The following is a 19,536-nucleotide window of genomic DNA, read 5'->3' as shown; positions in this document are numbered from 1 at the left end:
TTTTTGGAAACTTCCAAACACGATCAATTTGCACAAGATTTTGGTTGTGATTCGGCTGCGCGTACTTTCTCCTACTCGTTGCTCATAATCACAGGGGTTCGCATATCAGATGCCACAGCCAGAGAATTCCCAATGGGAACAAACCTAGGAGCATTCAGAGCCTTTTTAAATTGATTGGACAAGGAGAAAATAGAAAATGCTATCATCGTCCCGAGAATTCAGACGATCCTCTGTCCCATCTCATGCAAGAAAACACAAGAAAAGTGGACCGTGATGTCTTGTTCCGTACCCACTGCAAAGCAAAAAGGTCGATCATTTTGGACATCTAACACGACATTTGATTCCCATGGCTAGGCTACAGTACGCGACAACAGAAGCAACATAGGACAGTACAGAAAAGAACGGAAAATCCGTCCATGATCGAGGGGGGTGATCAATCATGTCAAATCAATCACAAATGGAAAAGAAACAGCAACCAAAACACAGCACAGGACGAAGCAAAAGTACATAACATATATACCGTGCATTACGAATAACAACAAATGCATGTACATCAAATACATATATACTTCCCTAAAAATAATCAAATACATATACACGTGATACGATAGATACACGGAGGTAAGCAGAGATAATAATTACATGCATGCATGCACGCACGCACGCAATTGCAAGCGAGATGATTAAGCTCAAATCGCTGATTTAATCACTCAATAATACAGTAATATGTAGCCGCACGCTGGCTTGCTGCTTGATGATTAGCTGATCTTTAGTCCATGGAGTAGCAGCACTGCTTGAAGGCCTCCAGGTTGTGCTCAAAGACGGGGACGAAGGCATCGACACTGCCGTCGCCGAGGTAGGACGGCACCAGAAACAGCATCCCCTCCGTGGGGAAGTAGGACGGCATGAAGTAGCTCGGGCTGCCGGCGCCGAAGTCCAGCTCGTAGAACGGGAACGTCAGCCAGCTGTCCACCTCCAGGTCCGGGCACAGCACGTCCTTCAGCACCGCCGTCTTCTCCAGCCCCTCCCGTTCCACGGCGCCGGAGCTCGCGAAGTCCACCAGCGACTGGAAGTATGCGCCGTCGAGGCGGGCCACCGCGTCGTGGATCGTCTGCGCCGCGTGCTTCAGCGGCCGGCTCAGCAGGTCCCCCACCGTGGTGCGCGGGAACGCCCAGAGCACCAGGTTGCCGAAGTACCCCGGTGGGGCGGAAAGGCGCCGCCGCCCGTCCACGGAGATGCGGATGGTGGAGGTCTCCTCGGGGCTGAGCCCACGCGCGAGCGTCATAGTGCGCCACAGGTGTGCGAGCGTGGTCTCGAAGCGGCTGAACGGCCTGCCGCGCCCCTCCGACGCCTTGGCGCGCAGCCCGGCGATGAAGTCCTTGGTGAAGTGCGCCTTGTGGATGATCACGTTGTCGGCGCCGTGGTGCCCACTCTCGCCCTGCTTGGGGTTGCTGGGCGTCGGCCGATAGTACTCGACGCCCCGATGCTCAAACTCGACGATCGGCGGGTCGCGGGGCGGGAAGAGGTCGGGGTGGTTGTGGGGCGGCGGCGACGGGGCGGAGATGTCCAGCCCTCGCGTGGCGCGGCCCCACGCGACGAGGAAGTCGCTGGTGGCATGGCCATCAGCGACGGCATGGTTGGCCGAGAACCCGACGGCCAGCGAGCCGCAGGCGAAGCGCGTCAGCTGCACCTGCACCACCTCCTCCACGTCGCCCTCCAGGTCCGGGTGCAGCTGCAACACCACAGGCGAGGGCTTGGGCGGCGCGAAGTCGACCAGCGTGGCCCCGTCCACGCGCGCCTCCACGAGCCGCGCGCCGTGATCGTTGAGCAGCACGCCCAGCGCGCCATCCGGGCCCGCGCAGACCTGACCAGCGAAGAGGCGATAGACGGACAGCACTTGGGCGAGGCCGCGCTCGATGTCCTCAGTGGAGGGCGCCGGCGCCTGGAAGGCATAGATGATGGCCATCTGGATGTGGTACGTGATCTTGTCGAACACCGAGGACGGGACGTGCTCAGTGGTGTCCGGCCGCGGCGCGCCCTCGGCGTACCGTGGCTTGACGATCTTGGAGCTCAGCACCTTCACCTCCATGATCACCGGCTAGCTAGCAAAAGGTAGCTTACTCTTTCTTTACCAAGTATATATATGATCGATGTATATATGGTTTTGTTGTTGATGTCTTGAGTGCTCGATCTAGAATTCTAGATACCGGCAGTGCACTTACGATGGAGGAAGAAGGCGATCTAATAGATCGAAGGGGGGCAAGCAGACACTGGCACTGCTCTGCTTACATGCCCGGAGCGCGGTTATATATAGACAGCGCGGGAACGTTAACGGGAAGGGGGGTAGGTGGTTTAGCCGATCGTTGCATTAGTCGGTGGGCTTGTATGTATTAAAAAATAAAAATAAAAAATATGTAAAGAAAATTTTACACGGATCTTAATGTATGATTTTACGAATATAACATCGACTGAGACATAACCAAGTTTATGTCGATTAAGACTTAGCAAAACTGATTGGCTTACCACGTGACATATGTGATAAGCAATTCAATCTAATCCAAAAAAGAATAATTGGCTTAACCAATCATGGCATGGGGACGGGGTCCTGTTGTGCGGCGCAGTAGCTTATTTCCGTCGGATCTTGACACGGTAATTATCAATCGGGGAGTGTCGTGGTCACCGACTAACACATCGACACGGTCAGTCTACCTCGTCTCACTTTGTTAATGTAAACTATATTACGTGCAGTGTACAGCTGCACATACACTGACCTATTCTGCAGAACGGGACAACTTACTGGGAGTATATACGTAGAGTAAAATGCTACATTCCCGCATAAAAAAATAGTAATCCTATAGGATCTACACGATGAAATTTAGATCCGAGAGTCCTACTCCTCTCTCGCTTTTTGTAAATACAATACTAGTATGATGTGATCTTGCTAGAGGTATAAACTTTTGTTAATCTTACAACCATCCATTTGTTTGGTGAAACAGGGGAATAATCCATCAAACCTAGGGCTAGTTCTTTTGGCGGCTTAAAAAATGGGTAACGCTACGCGTCGGCCGGCGGATCTTTTTAAAAGATCCGCTGCCTCGCAAGCCGTGGGATCAGGCAGATTTAGTGACTGAGCATCATCCTCTATTATTGGAACACAGGTGGTGTTGCGAAAAATTTCTGCAACATGGGTCATGTTATGGAACTTTTTGCAACATAGATCAAGTTATAGATTATTTTTTTGCAATAGAGGGCCTGTTGTAAAATAATAGGTTTTTGCAACAAAAGCTCTGTTACAGTTTTCCAGGCAACAGAGGCATTGTTTCAGAAAAGAAATTGCAAACGGATCCGACGAAATGAGCTACTGACGTCACCCTTTTATCATTGCAACATAGTTCATGTTGCGGGAAATTTCTGCAACACGAGTCATGTTGCAATTTTTTTTGCAAGAGAGGTCTTGTTGCAATTTAGTTTTTTTAGAGGTCTTGTTTCATTCTTTTGCAACAAAGGTCTTGTTGCAATTTAGTTTTTTTGCAACAAAGGTTTCACTGTGAATTTAGTTTTCCTGAAACAGAGGTCTTGTTGCAGTTTTTACTGCAACAGAGGCCTTGCTGCAGAAACTCGTCGTAGTGGACATTAAGTAGCGAGTAGCGAGCCGTGCCCACGTTGACTAAAAGAAAGAAAAACGACCGCTCCCTGGGACACGTGTCCTATAGACGAGCCGTCGGATGCTCGCGTGCGATCTGCCGGTAGAAGCCAAGAGGGCACTGCTACGTGTCGGCTTGCAGATCTTTTTAAAAGATCTGCCACCTAGCGAGCCATCTGATCTGGCGATTGAGCAGCCGGGGGTCATCTTCCACCATTGCAACACATGTCGTGTTGCGAAAATTTTCTGTAACACGGCTTATGTTGCGGAATTTTTTGTAACATATGTGAAGTTGCAAATTATTTTTGCAACAGATGTCTTGTTGCGGTTTTTGCAATTTTTTTGCAGCAGGGTCTATTACAATTTTTTCTGCAACAGAGACCTTGTTGCAGAAACTCGTTGTAGCGGACAGCGAGCAGCGACCACGTCGATTCAAATAAAGGCTGGTGCTCCGTCGGGGCGGTGGGGCGACGGTGTACGCAGCTCCCCGCGATGGACACAGACGCTGGTGCTCCCCACTCATGGTGAAGGTGGGCGGTAGCGGCGGCGCCCACGCCGGCGACCTTGTCGCATGCTGCCGGTGGAGAGCGGCAGCGGCGGTCGAAGTAGTGCGAGGAGTTGGTTTGGCGGGAGCTTGGGAGGAGCACGAGTGGTGGCTGCTCTCGTGGGATCCAGATGCATATCCCGCAATTACCAGTTGTTGCGGTGGAAAAGATTGCAACAACCACTCAGTTGCAAAAATTAGTCTAGACAATACATCGCTTTTAGCGATCTGATTAAAATCTGATCCAACGATCACGAAGGCGGCGGACGCACCCATGATCATCCGTCGGGTGATCTCAATCATTTCCCTAGAAAATAAGTCATCTCCTCTCCAGCTTTTTTTATAAGCTGCCTTCTTAGTTTATTGGGGCTTTTGAACTTGTTATGGAATTATTAATATAGAAGGGTCAACAAATTTTAAGGATGACTTATTTTTTAAACTGAGAAGTGGCAGCTTATTTTTTAAGCTGGCCAAAAGAACTGGCCCCTACTCACTCAACGGGTTTAGAGAAAAATTCTGAGAGTGCCTCGATTCCGTACTCTGTTGCATGTAGGGATCCAACACTTCCGATCGTTTACATCATCCCTTAAAAAAAATCGTTTACATGAAAAGACCATTTCCGTGCAACGAGCCAGGGTTTCCAAATAAAAAATAAAAAAGGAATAACGACACAGGGAGCCATCGGTGGCCTAGAGACGTGGTCGGGTTCCGGCGCCCCTGCACGCGTTCGTGCGACGCCGAGCCGAGACCAGACGTTGGCTACGCTGCGCATGGGCCATGGGACGTGCTGGGTGCAGGTGGGATATCAATACAAGACCCTCGGCTTGACTATGGGATATATGGGAGGCAGCTAGCGCTGTCGCGCTCAACCACGTTTTTACCCTCGCGTCTGTGGCGGAAACTCGCCGAGATCACGTTGCGTTCCGCGACCCGAACACGTACACGCACTCCAGTCCCTTGGGTCTCGATCGATAGCTCAGCTCAGCACCCAGGAATACGATTTGTGATCCACCACGAAACTTTAGCCAACAAACCGCGGGCACAAGTGCGAGCGTAAAACACGAGGCCGGAGGTGTGCATGCACGCCGCTGGCCGCTCCATTGCAGGCGAGGACAAAACACTGCTAAAGACTCGAAGGCCCTGACCGAGCCGAGCTCACTGTCACGCACAAATACATCCCACAACGTGACACTGTATATAGTTATATAAAGTTTTTATTGAATTATTATGACGAGAATGTCATTGTCTCAATAAAACTAGCCACGACCCCGACTGACAATGAGAGTATGTTTGGTAGGGTGTATGAAGGGTACATGAGCCCAATCGTTCTCTTCTCGATCCATTTTTGGGTGTTTGATAGAGTATATAAAGGATGCATGCGTCCACACTAGATTAACACAAATACACTAAGAGCATGCATGAAGAAAGGTGTTGAGTTGTGCATGCATAAAGGAGAACGCAACCAAACACACCGAGATTCCCAACAGGTAGTAGTACTACATTTCTCTGTTCTAAAAAAAGAATTGTTTCTCTTTTCTGAAGATTTTTTCTATGCAAGCTCGTGAAATTAATAAAATATATAAAAGAAATCGCCAACTTATATATGTATTGACCCTGACCAAGCTAGATGTGAACGAGTCATACATTACAAATGGGAAATCGGCAAGTGCATGAGTTTTGTTATCCGGTTTTGCTATTTGTCAATTTCGAGTCATTCCATTCCACGGGGACTAGCCGAGCCCTGGGCGCGGCGTCCGTCCCCCGTCATGGGCTCCCTGGGAGCGTCACGGAGGCGAGTCACTGGCTTCACGATTTCAGGTGCGGTGGGTGCAAAAAGATCATCGGCGACGAAGCCTGGTGAGGTATAGAGGGGTGGCCTGGGCAGTGAAGGCACATCGGAGGTGGTTGTTCGAGCAGGGTGGGACAGATTGGCGGCACGCAGTACCATCCGTTGGCTGCGGATGACATATGCAGGTGGTTTGGCCGGCGGTGCGGGGAAGGGGGCATGGGAGCAACGTTAGGAAGGAAGCTGCGTCTGCTCAAGGAGAAACATTCGATAAAAATCATTGGCTAAGATCAAATCGACTGAACGTTGGAAATACCCTGAAGGCAGTAATATTTGTATTATTTATTTATTTCTAAATTTTTGATAATGTTTACATTCTTTGCTATAAGTGTCATCCCATACCATCTGAGCGACAATCTACGAATGTTCCTCCCCAGAGAAAAACCTACAAACTACGCAGCAAAGATTCACAGTTGAAATGTCACGGCCAGAGAATTTCCATTAAGGACAATCCTTGGAGCATTCAAGCTTCTTCAAATTGATTGGACAAGGAGAAAATAGAAAATACTACTTTTCCAACCGGACTTCACTCCTTTTCATTAATTTCTTAATGGAAATACAGAGTCTTTTTTACTTATTTTGTTTTGTATGTAGTCACTTGTTAAAACCTTTAAAAAGACTTATATTATGGAACAGAGGGAGTAAATGAGTAGATAGAACATGGAACGAAAACCTGTCCATAATCGTCTGTGCAAACATTAGTCGCAAAAATATAAAAATAAACAAACAACCCAGTCCAAATATGAAGCAAAATGTACACCATTACGTATTACATGCATGTACACCATATACACATATGTAGGGATACAATCGATACACGGAGATGAAGAATACTCTACTACTTGAATGCATGCATGCACGCAAATGCAAGCGATATGATCGCCGGTTTTAATTATCTCGATGATCATATAACTTAATTGGTTTATCTTTAGTCCATGGAGTAGCAGCACTGCTTGAAGGCGTCGAGGTTGTGCTGGAAGATGGGGACGAAGGCGTCCACGCTGCCGTCGCCGAGGTAGGACGGCACCAGGAAAAGCATCCCCTCCGTGGGGAAGTAGGACGGCATGAAGTAGCTCGGGCTGCCGGCGCCGAAGTCCAGCTCGTAGAACGGGAACGTCAGCCAGCTATCCACCTCCAGGTCCGGGCACAGCACGTCCTTCAGCTCCGCCGTCTTCTCCAACCCCTCCCGCTCCACGGCGCCCGAGCTCGCGAAGTCCACCAGCGACTGGAAGTATGCGCCGTCGAGGCGGGCCACGGCGTCGTGGATCGTTTGTGCTGCGTGCTTCAGCGGCCGGCTCATGAGGTCCCCCACCGTGGACCGCGGGAACGCCCAGAGTACGAGGTTGCCGAAGTAGCCTGGCGGGGCGGCCAGGCGCCGCCGCCCGTCGACAGAGATGCGGATGGTGGAGGTCTCGCCGGGGCTGAGCCCACGCGCGCGCGTCATCGTTCGCCACAGGTGCGCGAGCGTGGTCTCGAACCGGCTGAACGGCCTGCCGCGCCCCTCGGAAGCTTTGGCGCGCAGCCCGGCGATAAAGTCCTTGGTGAAGTGCGCCTTGTGGATGACCACGTTGTCGGCGCCGTGGTGTCCGCCCTCGCTCTGCTTGGGGTTGCTGGGCGACGGCCGGTAGTACTCGACGCCGCGGTGCTCGAAGTTGACGACTGGCGGGTCGCGCGGCCGGAAGAGATCGGGGTGGTTGTGCGGCGGCGGCGTCGGCGACGGGCCGGAGATGTCCAGCCCTCGCGCGGCGCGGCCCCACGCGACGAGGAAGTCGCTGGTGGCGTGGCCGTCAGCAACGGCATGGTTGGCCGAGAACCCGACGGCCAGCGAGCCGCAGGCGAAGCGCGTGAGCTGCACCTGCACCACCTCCTGCACGTCGCCCTCCAGGTCCGGGTGCAGCTGCAGCACGACGGGCGACGGCTTGGGCGGCGCGAACTCGACCAGTGTGGCCCCGTCCACACGCGCCTCGACGAGCCGCGCGCCGTGGTCGTTGAGCAGCACCCCCGGCGCGCCGTCCGGGCCAGGTCGGACCTGGCCGGCGAAGAGGCGGTACACGGACAGTACATGCGCGAGGCCGCGCTCGATGTCCTCCGTGGAGGGCGCCGGCGCCTGGAAGGCGTAGATGATGGCCATCTGGATGTGGTAGGTGACCCTGTCGAACACCGAGGACGGCACGTGCTCCGTGGTGTCCGGCCGTGCCGCGCCATCGGCGTACCTCGGCTTCACGATCTTGGAGCTCAGCACCTTCACCTCCATGGTCACCGTACGATGTTCCCCAAGTAAGGTTGGTGTATTGTTCTGTTGTTGATGCGATGTACCGTGAGTACGTGCACTTACGAGTGTTTGCTGGCGAGCGAGCAGAGGAAGAAGACGATGGATCGATGAAGCGAGCGGGCACACACTTTCCCTGGCGAAGACGCGGTGTATAAATAGGCAGCCCGTGAACGGGGACGGGGGTAGCTGGTCGTGTCTCCGTTGGCTCAGTCGACATGAACTCCTAGTCCGTTGGGTCGAGAAAGCCAGTGGTTCAGTTGATGAACGATGCATGTCATGGATTTGGTCAGAGGATGGGGTCCTTTTGTGCGGCGGTAGCTTACTGTATATTTGCAGTTGGATCTTGCCGCGGTAACAATTAGTAAATCACAGTGTCGAGGTCCCCGGAGTAAAACGTTGACACGCTCTTTAGCGAGCTTCCCCGCCGTGCATCTCATCGCACTTGTTATTGTAAATAAAATTATACGGCCGGGTACGTGCAGCTAGTGTACAGCTGCACACACATTGACGTCTTCCGCATAACCGGCCAATTCATCGGGAGTATATATGTATGTATGACGTGTATGAATACGTATGTTTACATTCAAAAGTAATTTATTAATACTACTAGCAAAAGAGCCCGCGCGTTGCAACAGGTCCACACGCATCACATCTGTGTCGCCGCTTATCGTCCTTCTCATCCTCGTCGACGGTGGCCGAGGCATGCATGCTTGGTTATAGATGGTTTGTTGCGTATCTAAACCGTGTTTTTTTTTCAATTCGGATCTACACCGGTACGAAATAAAGACAAATCGTGAGCTATTGATTAAGGTTGCTCTCTAAATAGCATTATAAAAATGTTTAATATGTAAAACAGCATGATACTCTGATTCTATATTCTTTTGTAATCAATTTTCGTATATAATATGTTAAAAATAAAGTTATGATTTAAAAGATATAAATAATTTTAAAAAGCATTTAAAGTCGCTTAAAATAGGACACATGTAGATTAACTAAAATATCGGAGGGTTTTCTATAAAATGTGAAATGTATTCTGGACTCACCTACAACAGGCCCATGGATTGATTAACCAAAAGATGAGGGGGAGTTTCTATAAAAAGTGAAGCATTCTTTTTTCACAGAAAATAGGACAATGGGTAAGATCACCGGGTTTTCTAAAAAAAGAACCATTGTTTCTCACACAAAATAGGACAGCGCGTAACCAAAAGATCACCGGGCTTTCTAAACAAAAAGTACAGCGGGTTGATTTTGAAAAACAACAAGGTTTTTCATAAGAATCGGACGGACAGGCATAAGTATTTTTTTTATTTTATTAGTATGTATAGATAGACCAATATAACAGGGTGGAACAATACTAGTAGTGGTATTTTCTTTTTGTGTATGAAGGAACTTTTGATCTACTTCTATTTCTTTTACAGATATGATCTACTCATAGTCAATCATAACAGTACAGAAAACACCGGAGATCACAAAAATTAATACTCCCTCTGTCCGAAAATACTCGACGGAGAAATGAAAAAAAAAATGAATGTATGTATGTAGAATTGAAATACGTGTAGATACATCAATTTCTCCGACCACGTCAAGATATAATCAAGACAGCAATCTTTGTAGGTAGAGTATGACCTTAATTATAATCGATGTTACAACGAATTAGTTGGTGGCACAGCGACGGGTATCATCCAACAAAACTATCCTAGTCGTGAAAAGTCTTGCCCTCTGTTGCATGTGTAGCGATGCAACACTTGGGGTCGTTTTACATCGACCATTTGGGGTGGAACGAGGCAGGTTCCGGCGCCCCCCCGCGCGTGCGTGGGTCACCTGTGTCGCCGAGACCAGACGCCGATCCATCACCGGTACACGCAGGGGACGTGCTGCTGGGGCCGGGTGGATGGGGGATATCGACAGCCCGGCGGCCATGCGCCGCACGCCCGCGGTTTGACTGCGGGGAGCCGGACCACCGCGAGAGCTCGTGGATACACCGGCGGCCATCCAGCTTTGTGGCGGCAACTCGACGGGACCACGGCGACCCCAACACGTACACGCTTCGGGCGAGACCGTGGGGCGCGGCCGGCGGCTGGCTTGGTTTGTGCCGTCCGCACTCCCCGACCCTTCTTCGGCCCCGAATCGGTAGCTCAACGTTACCCAACCAGCCGCGCGCAAGTGCGATCGGGTGCGTGCGCTCGGAATGTGAAGACACGAGGCGAGTGGCAAGACTTGACGGCCTGGAGCGAGCTCACCTTCTTCATACAAAAATCCATGTCGACTCCCACGACTTCTTCTAGACAAAAAACTAGTAACTCTTTGTATCAACTGCTGATATTTTCCCGACGTACGCAAGCGCGTGTAGCTACTACCAAAGATAGAAAGAAATCCATTAAGAAAAAGAAGGAAATCGCCAACTCATGTTATATAAGTATTGATTGACACCCGATCGACCAACTTCGCTCGCTCAATGTCAAACGGGTCGTAGACACAATTGCAGCTTCACAGCATATCGCAGTTGCCACTTGCCAAGTGCACACATATCTTTTTCTCTCCTTTTTTTGGGACAAGGTTCGCCACCTCACATCAGACCACTTCTAGCCTTTTGGTAGCGCCAGCAGCAGTAACATGGCAGATGGAGTTTTCCTTGTGGCCGCACCGAACGCCAACGAGCTCTGCACATGCTAAAGTGCCCCCCAAAGCAAAGCTATGCTTTGACGAATCCAATACGATTTACCCTTAAAAGAAGCACCCAAAGGGTCCGACCAGACAAGCAGTAGCACCTAGTCACATGCATGCACATCAGCACATGCATATATAGAGACCAGTCTCGGTGTACTCCTACCTGTGGACAAAAGGCTAGCTCGCTCGCGGTTACGGCGCGCGACCTTGTCGTTGGCTCGTTGCCTCACTCGATCGTTCATTCCCTCTAAAAACAACTGCCCAACCCGACCGGTGCATCTCTCATGACCCACAAAATCCTGGTCATTTTGCTTCGGCATGTGCTGAATCAAGCGCGTGCTTCATTTTATGGGAACCACGGACGTGGAGTACACTTGCTACTCCTGTCCTGTGTACTCCTATTTCCATTTTAGTCTTTCCTGATAGAACAGGAAGTACCCAATTGATCCCTCGTGTTTCAAGTACATGTTGTTAAGCAGCTGTCCTTTGACGATTCAAGCATCGTGGCGAATGTGGAACATTATCTAGCGAGTTCTTCATTTTTATTTGGTCCTCTATCGTGGATAATGTGGGGTATTCTCTAGTGAGATCTTACATTGTATATCGTCGTATATGAAGAACGTGTAGTGTTTAGTTAGTGAGGCTTTACATTTTGATTTCCGTTCTGATCCCGTATCTGTTTATACAATTTGGAGCTGTGAGTTGACGAGGAATTAATTCGGGAAACGTGCTTAGCGTATTATCAACTCTTACATTTCCATTTTAGTTGTTCCTAGTAGAACAAATAACACTGAATAATTGCTTCTCCTCAGAAAAAGACATAACAAATCAAGGCTGCCGTTTCAAGATGTACTCCCTCCGTCCTAAATTCAGAAAGTAAGTTGAAAAGTTTGAAAAATTCCAAAAACAATCAGGCGTGAAGATATTGGAGTGAGTCGTGTGCCAGCAAAATTTTGTAGAAAAATCCACTGATTTACGGACGATGTGAAAAATCAAAACTGGCGAGGTACAATTGCATTAACTCACATGCAAATAAATTGTGACTGACAAAACATGAAATATCAAAATGAACTTGAGTTAGTTGCATATGATTTTTTTTTAGAAAATCAGATGAATAAAAAGTAGTTTTTGAAAAGGAAACATATAATTATGAAAACACGTCATAATTTGATGCATATTCCGGCAGTTTCTTAAAGCTTGTGAGCTAGTATTGCAGGACCTCGGAAATTCGAACTAGCCCCTGCAACTTGTGAAGGTCGATAGTGATTCAGCTAACCCTAATTTATACAAAGCTTCCAAGGCCCCATTTTTAAAACATTGACTGAAAATGCAGGGATAGGAAAATTTAGGAACTGAAATGTTATGTATCCTAGATTCCTTGGAAACTGAAATCACATGAAACTTCCAAGACTATTGTTTCACAGGAAAAACACTAATTGTGGACCCCAGGAGGAGAAACATGAGGTCCCTCATGCATGTTTGGTTTCCTCCAAATTTTCTAGTGACTACCGAATTTCAAAGGAACATACGATAGATTTGTTTTTGTTCTAGGCAGTACCAAAGTAATAATCCCTATAAAAAATTCCATCCTTCAAAACTATTGCGTACATATTTTCATTTGTTTTTTTACTTTGTTGTACACGTGGCCTAATTATCGTGCCGGATCTCAAAGGTTCTAGCATCTGCTGCCACCCCAAGGGTTTGCTAAAGTTGGTGCCAACACGTTGGGTCCCCAGGTGCAAAGCCACTATGTGTCGTGTACTTGATCCTCTATCTGTGTCCGGAGCCCCATAGATCGTGATTGTATATCACTTGCTTTATGGTTAAGTAGGTGGCTTATCCGAAACTAAAGCTAGCCACGTTAAAAGGTTACACTTAGCCGATCCAGAGCATATATTCGTAGAGTAGTATCTGATTCTTTGCATGCTAAGCTGTGCCACTGCCTGTGCTTGGGTCTAGAGAGAGAAAACAAACTTTAGAGGCGTGGCAGCTTTCACTCGTTCTGTGGCGGAAGCTGGAGCACGATGCATGCGCTCCGGCCGGGACCCGAGCACGTAGTATGACCTCGAGCGTTGGTCCGGCCGGCGCGCGCAGTGGCTGCTCCCGACCCGTGGACCTCGATCCATCGGTTTCCGGCTGAACGTATACGTAGTAGTAGAGTCGGGTTTGTGCTGCTTCACCATTCACGACAGATCGACCTGTATTAGGCAACCGCCAACCACGACTCGCCGATGATGATAACGATGGACCATCATCGTCAGCGCTGATCTCGTCCCGGTTATGGACCATCGTCGAGTTCCATAGCTAGCTCTCGTTGTCTACGGCGGCTACAAGTGCGACCCGCAGGATCTCCCGCCGCGTCCCCGGCCCGAGAAAATTCCAAGTGTCCATCTTGTCGTTGGCACGTTGCTCTTGGCCATGCCCACGCCCTTGTTTGTGGTCCACTCGATGTGCTTCCCTTTTAATTTCCACGCCAAAACGTGCACATGTTCCGGATACAACCAGGGACACTGCCCGATCAAGGCCCCCGTTTCAACACGTACATTCAGTCACCATGCTAACTGTTGACCGTTGAAGCGACCCGGTGACACAAATACACAATACAGTCAGTCAGCTAACTGAACATGGTTGTCTCAAAAAAAAAAATGCTAACTGAACATGGCTCTTCCAACCGTGGCTTTCTGGTAGGCGGCCTGGCAATTAACCGAAGCGAATATGGCTCGCATTGTGGTAGGTGGCTTATCCAAAACCGAACATAGCTTAGCTAGCCGCCGTACGTATTGAAAAGGTCGGCACGTACTTGGTGCAAAGCAGACCAGCAGTAATCCCTTCTGACTTATCTGCCTACTCACTGGCGGTCATCGCTTGCAACCCAGTCCTATACGTGCTTAATTGCTATTGATTTTGATTTCTCAAAAAAAATTGCTATTGATTTGACGGCGGTCCGAGGATGGATCAGTATAATCGATGTAGTACATGTTCAAACTTCAACCCATCTTCGAAGTCCGCAGCTTTGATTAGTAATTTGCATGATCAGTTTATCATATCATCTCACCCAAGCCGGTCCAACCTGCGTCTATTCTTTTCTGTTCTTCCTTTCTGTATTTCTTTCCGAGGCGTGATCGAGCTACTTGTCGCCCAGGATACCACACGTTGTATTTTTGTTATGTAGAGTGACAGGTACTAACTGTTAGAAACATGGTAGTAGTAGTATGTCCTATTGGGACGTGGTGTTTCCGAGCTCAGATTAAAACCAAAATCCGAAAAGAATTGGAAAACAAGTGGTAGTCTCGCCACTGAAAGCATGGTAGTTCGCCCAAAAAACATAATTGTTTGAATTCTTTTTCTTTCTTTTTTGGATTTTACAGTTCATCACAAGTTTAAATGAGCTCGTGAGTAGAAGATGACTTTGCGATCCTATTGCGTGTTTGCACCTTCCTCTTTTCAGTCTGATATTTACAGTGACACGATGACTACTAGAAACCGGGGTACGCCCTATTGAGTGCTTGCACTCTTCCTTTTTTAGTCTGGTATGTACAGTGACGTGGCGAGAGCAACTCCAACGCACGTATCAATTTTGTCGGCGCATGTTCATTTTAGTCAAAACGGACAAAAACAACGGCCCAACGCGCAGACTCATTTTCATCTTCTGTGCAGTTTTTGTTCGTCCAGACCCATTTCAGTATTAAATTGAGGACCGATTTGGATCAAAGGCGGACATAAAACGAACGTTTTCTGTGCCCCCCTCATCCGCTTGAGGCCGGGCCTGGCCCGTCTGTCACCCACCCACACTTCTCTCTCCTTCCTTATTTTATTTGTTGGCCCACCCTCCCATCTGTCATCACCCACCCACCGAGCCGCAGGAGCTCGTCTTCCCCGGCTGGATCCTCCGCTGCTACGACCGTCGGAGCTCGACCCCGCCGGCTGGATCCCTGCAGGAGCCCGTCCCTGCCGGCTGGGTCCCCGGCAGATCTCATCGACGAAGTGGGCGACGCCGGCGGTGCTTCTCGACGTGCGCAAGCAAGCTGTCGTCATGGTAGATCCCGCTCTCGTGCTTGGCTGCCTTCTTTTTCTCCGTGTGCGTCGTGTCGATCCGCACCAGTTCGTTCGGCGTCAGCATGGCCGCCCGCCTTCTGCTCTTCCAAGAAAACAATGACAACAACGGGCTCTCGCCCCCGCAGGAGTTCCTCCGCGGCGGCGCTCATCCCCTCAGGCGGAGGCATGCAGGCGCCGGTCGTCCCGGCCAAGGAAGCACCGGCAGCTCTGGTTGTTTCTTTTTTTCCAAAGGAAATGCTATGTCTGCTCGAAGGTATGCTCGCGTTGGGCGCATATATGGACCCAAAACAAAAATGCGAAGAAAAATGTCTGGTAGGCTGACCCAAACAGACAAAAAGCTAATAAAACGCGCGCCCGTTTAGGTTGGCCGGTTGGAGTTGCTACTACAAGCAGGATATGTCCAATTGTGTGCTTTCACTTTTCTTTTTCTAGTTTGTATGTGCAGTGACAGGGTGACTACTAGAAACAGGGTATGTCCTATCGCATGCTTGCACATTTCTGTTTTTAGTGGCCTCATGGGGCTTTTCTTTTCATTTTCGTACTTGTACTTTATTGGAGCTTACTTGTGAAGCGACTTCGCCTTTATCAGAAGCACAATTTTTTGTCATAATTGGTGCTTTGTGATTCACTACAAAATGTGCAGTTGTGCAGCTGCTAATTTAAATTTGTATAGGCTTTGCAGTCTTACTCTTGTACTCTATCTTAAATTTTTGAGAACCCATTGAGAAGGCGCTCAACGGGATATCAAATAAAACATAAAAGTAAAAACGTTCATTTCATGAAGGTTTTATTTAATATGATCATTTAGGTGTTCATATAAAGAAACCATACTATGTGGACATGAGAAGTCCCCCGTGTCATCTAACACGGAGGCGAGGGGCTGGTACAATGTGTTGTGGTTCCCTCAAGGTGCGGGATGGTTGTCCTCACTGTGGTTGTTCTCTTCCAGCGGCCAGGCGTGGCCGCCGCCATCGTTGCGGGGTGATCCGGGCCTCCCTTGCCAACAGCCGGCCTGCGACGGGGTTATATTTCTAGGGAAGCGCCATTTTGTGTTAACTTTTCCAGAAAGTTAATACTTCAGAACCAAGAAAAAAATAGATCGAGAAAGGCTTCACTTCCCCTAAAAGAAGAGAGAAAGCCTTCACAGTTCACACTTCTTGCCAGCAGCAACTACTCGATGGTTCTATAGCGCCTTGTGATCTTGTTGACGCCTACCTGCACTAACTGACTGAATGACCAATGGGTCTACCAGGCTACTCCGACCACGCAACGAGTCGTGGGATATGGCGGCTACAAGTGCCGAATCTCCTGCCCCCTGGAAATTCCAACCATGGATCGTCTCGTTGGCACGTTGGCCTTGGCCATTTTGTGAACGACGTGCTCCCGTTTTCAACACCAAATCTTTAGCTAACTATACACTGAACAAATCATTAATCATGGATTCCAGCTAAACTGTGCAGGTTTTGCGGATCAGCTTGAAGGTTCTGGCGGTGGCCACCGCCAGGGTTTGATGAGTGCTGCCAACACATTCGGTCCTCACGTGTACGCATGCAAAGCCACTATCTGTCCATTTCTTCCATGTTCTATGATCCATTGGGAAGATGTACCTCCCCGATCTCGTAGATGATGGGTGGCTTATCCAGAACAAAATATAGCCGGCATGTTGAAAACGTAGGTACGTACGTAGCTAGTGCGGGGAATGTTGCTTGATCCCTTCCGGCTACAGCGGATTTGACGGCGGTCCGGCGATGGATATCCATCAAGATCAAACAATCAATGTGGTCGATCAAACCCAGTCAAAGTCCCAACGTTTGATTAGTAGTATCCCATTGCCCCTTGTCTTTATGTAGTATGATCGATCGATTAGATGTCTCGCTCATTTCCTGGAAAAGAAAGAAGATGTCTCACTCATTCAAGCGGTGGCTTAGCGTGCTATTATTTCTTCGTTCTAACGAAACGCTACTGCGAGCCACGAGCAATTGTTGCTGAAGATAGAGAGTATCACGCTGCTTGTATTTCGTATGTGTGCAGTGGACAGAGTATGTACATCCATGCTGCGTACGTACTTGCACCGAAACCAAGTTATGATGAAAGTTTTTTTTAAGGAACTCTAAAAGGGCGCTATGGTAACTACCATTACTATCACGTGAACTCCAAGTTTAAACACAACACAAATGTATTTACGTGGCAAGTAGAAAGAAAAAAAAGGACATTGACATTTACTGTTGGGCAGATAGTCAGATAGTATTCCCTTTATCCGAAATTACTTGTCGCGAAAATGAATAAAAATAAATGTATGTAGCACTAAAATACGTCTGAATACATCCATATATCCAACAAGTATTTTCGGACGAAAGGAATATGCAGGGACGAATCTAAGGGGGGGCGAGACCCCCCCTGACGATTTCCTGATCCCTTGTAGCTATTAGGTAGTCGTCTTCCTGACGTGTTTTTTTAGTCTTTGCCCCCCCCCCCCCCTATCGAGGCCATCTCGTGTAACAACGCGAGGCCCTCCCTGGGAGCAGGCCCAGCCATTGCGTATATAGCAGATAATGGACCAAAACATAAGAGAAGAAGTAGCCCACTACCACCCATCGAGGGTCCAAGAAAAATTAGCCCCACAACATCACGCAACCACGCATGCAGTTGCTCGCTTCCCAGCTGTTGCGATCAACGCGATTTTATCGCTGCCAAATGCATCGCGCGATCTGCCTACACCGTGTGAGTCTCTGCCTACTACCGCCGGTCCGCCGCTAGGGAAAATTTGCTTCGGCCTCTAAGCGAAGATCAGAAGAAGACTAATTATGATCCTTCATGGCTGCATTGGTGCATGGTTTGTCTTTATCCTTACGAATCCCCAATTGATCACCGTCATCAACCATCATGGAGAAGATTAGGGGAAGCACCACCACTGCCATGACCGACCACAGGGCTTACTGTCTCTATGGTACGCCCACTCCCGTAATTAACCTCGGGTTCAAATCTTTACATTTTTGTTGCCTAATATGAATGATTTGATTGACATGAAAATTGTATTTCAAGTCAGTTAGTATATAACTTATTTGGGAATTAAATTTCTTGTGTCAAAAATGAGCGATTTGGTAGTAATTTTTCAGTCTTTAATTACACCTATGAAAACATGAGTTCGAATCTAGGCTTCTTAGCATGCTATATGAAATATTTTGGCTTGGCCAGTCCTCACGGGTCTGCAAGAGCTTAAGTGTGGAGCTCGCCTCCCTATACTAAGTTCCTGGCTTCGTCCCTGGGAATATGTCCGAGAGAACCGAAATCAAGAGTGGAATAGTGCATGACGTGGCTCCGTCGGCCGACGCATGCATGCACCAACCGCGGCTTGACTACGGGGAGCAGCAAAAGGATCGACGGCCGGGGAGTGCGGGTAGCCTTCTTCGCTCGGTTCTGTGGCGGGAGACTCGCCGATCGAGACATGTCGATCGCGATGCGATCCGCGCCAGCGACCCGAACACGTTTACGCTTCCGTGGTAGTAGCCCGACGAAGAATCGGGTTTGTACTTCACTACTTGTACTCAACTTCCATTTAGTCAAGCACAAGAAGCCTACAGCCACCACCCATCATCATCAGGCTAGCACCGCCGTGCATGTGCGACTGGTGCATGTCGCTCCATTTCTGTATAATCCAAGCGCACGTACATATCGTGTTAAACCAGCTTAAATCATCTACAGCCGGGCATCCGAAGACGTCTCAAACATTCGGACGGACGGCCTGGTCAATGGATGATCACAAAAAGGATCCAGACGGGCTCCTTAATCATGCATTAATTAAACGCTTGGGCTGACGGACACCCTTTATATTCAGCCAAATCTGAGACGGATATGGGACGCCCGGGATGCTCGCACTTGGTGAGATAGTCCGGATGAAGAGAGCACTTGCCTTAAGACTAGCCGTGGTGTAGTTGTTAGGAGCAGAGTATCTGAGAGAAAAATGTGTAGGACACAGAAAAGTGGTTGGCTATTAGAGAGATCAGATGATTTTCAGGAATGATCGGAGCAATTGATTGCATGCATTGGGACTGAAAGAACTGTCCCAAAGTTTTGCGGGAAACGTATCAATGTCATACCAAAGAGGCGACCATCATACTTGAAACAGTGACATCACATGATTTGTTGATTTTGTATGCTTTCTTTGAGATATGGGGTTATGGCAACGATTACGAGTCGAACGACTAGTCTAGACTAGTCGCTCGACTAGTCGACGAGTCGCAAAGTGAGTGTCGACTGCATTTCTCGTGTAGACTAGCAGACCGAGTCGAGCCGTGGATGGACTAGTCGACGACTAGTCTGGGCTAGTCAACCAAATCGAGTCGAGCGACTCAAAATTTTGGAGGTATAAATGAGCTTGCTGGACGAGGCCGCCGCCACTCATCGCCGGGACGGCGGATGTCGCAGCCAGGCGCGGCCGCCGGCTGGAGCTCGTGCTCGGGCGGTGGCCGTGGCCATGACCCGTAGGCGAGTGCGGCCCTGAGACGAGA

The 19,536-nt window shown here is 49.0% G+C and overlaps 2 protein-coding genes across 2 annotated transcripts; both read right to left on the bottom strand.

Annotated features, from left to right (window-relative positions):
- Positions 1-525: 525 nt before the first annotated feature.
- Positions 526-2,267, bottom strand: LOC125556519 (putrescine hydroxycinnamoyltransferase-like). Its single transcript, XM_048719237.1, has one exon. The coding sequence runs from the start codon at positions 2,087-2,089 to the stop codon at positions 770-772; it is 1,320 nt and encodes a 439-aa protein (XP_048575194.1). The 5' UTR covers positions 2,090-2,267; the 3' UTR covers positions 526-769.
- A 4,509-nt stretch (positions 2,268-6,776) lies between these two features.
- On the bottom strand, positions 6,777-8,501 carry LOC125510265 (putrescine hydroxycinnamoyltransferase-like). Its single transcript, XM_048675387.1, has one exon. The coding sequence runs from the start codon at positions 8,285-8,287 to the stop codon at positions 6,962-6,964; it is 1,326 nt and encodes a 441-aa protein (XP_048531344.1). The 5' UTR covers positions 8,288-8,501; the 3' UTR covers positions 6,777-6,961.
- Positions 8,502-19,536: the final 11,035 nt, after the last annotated feature.

The sequence above is a fragment of the Triticum urartu genome, chromosome 5 (assembly GCF_003073215.2).
Source record: "Triticum urartu cultivar G1812 chromosome 5, Tu2.1, whole genome shotgun sequence".
Taxonomy (NCBI): domain Eukaryota; kingdom Viridiplantae; phylum Streptophyta; class Magnoliopsida; order Poales; family Poaceae; genus Triticum; species Triticum urartu.
The sequence above is the reverse complement of the archived record's forward strand: the minus strand, read 5'-3'. Positions and strand labels throughout refer to the sequence as shown.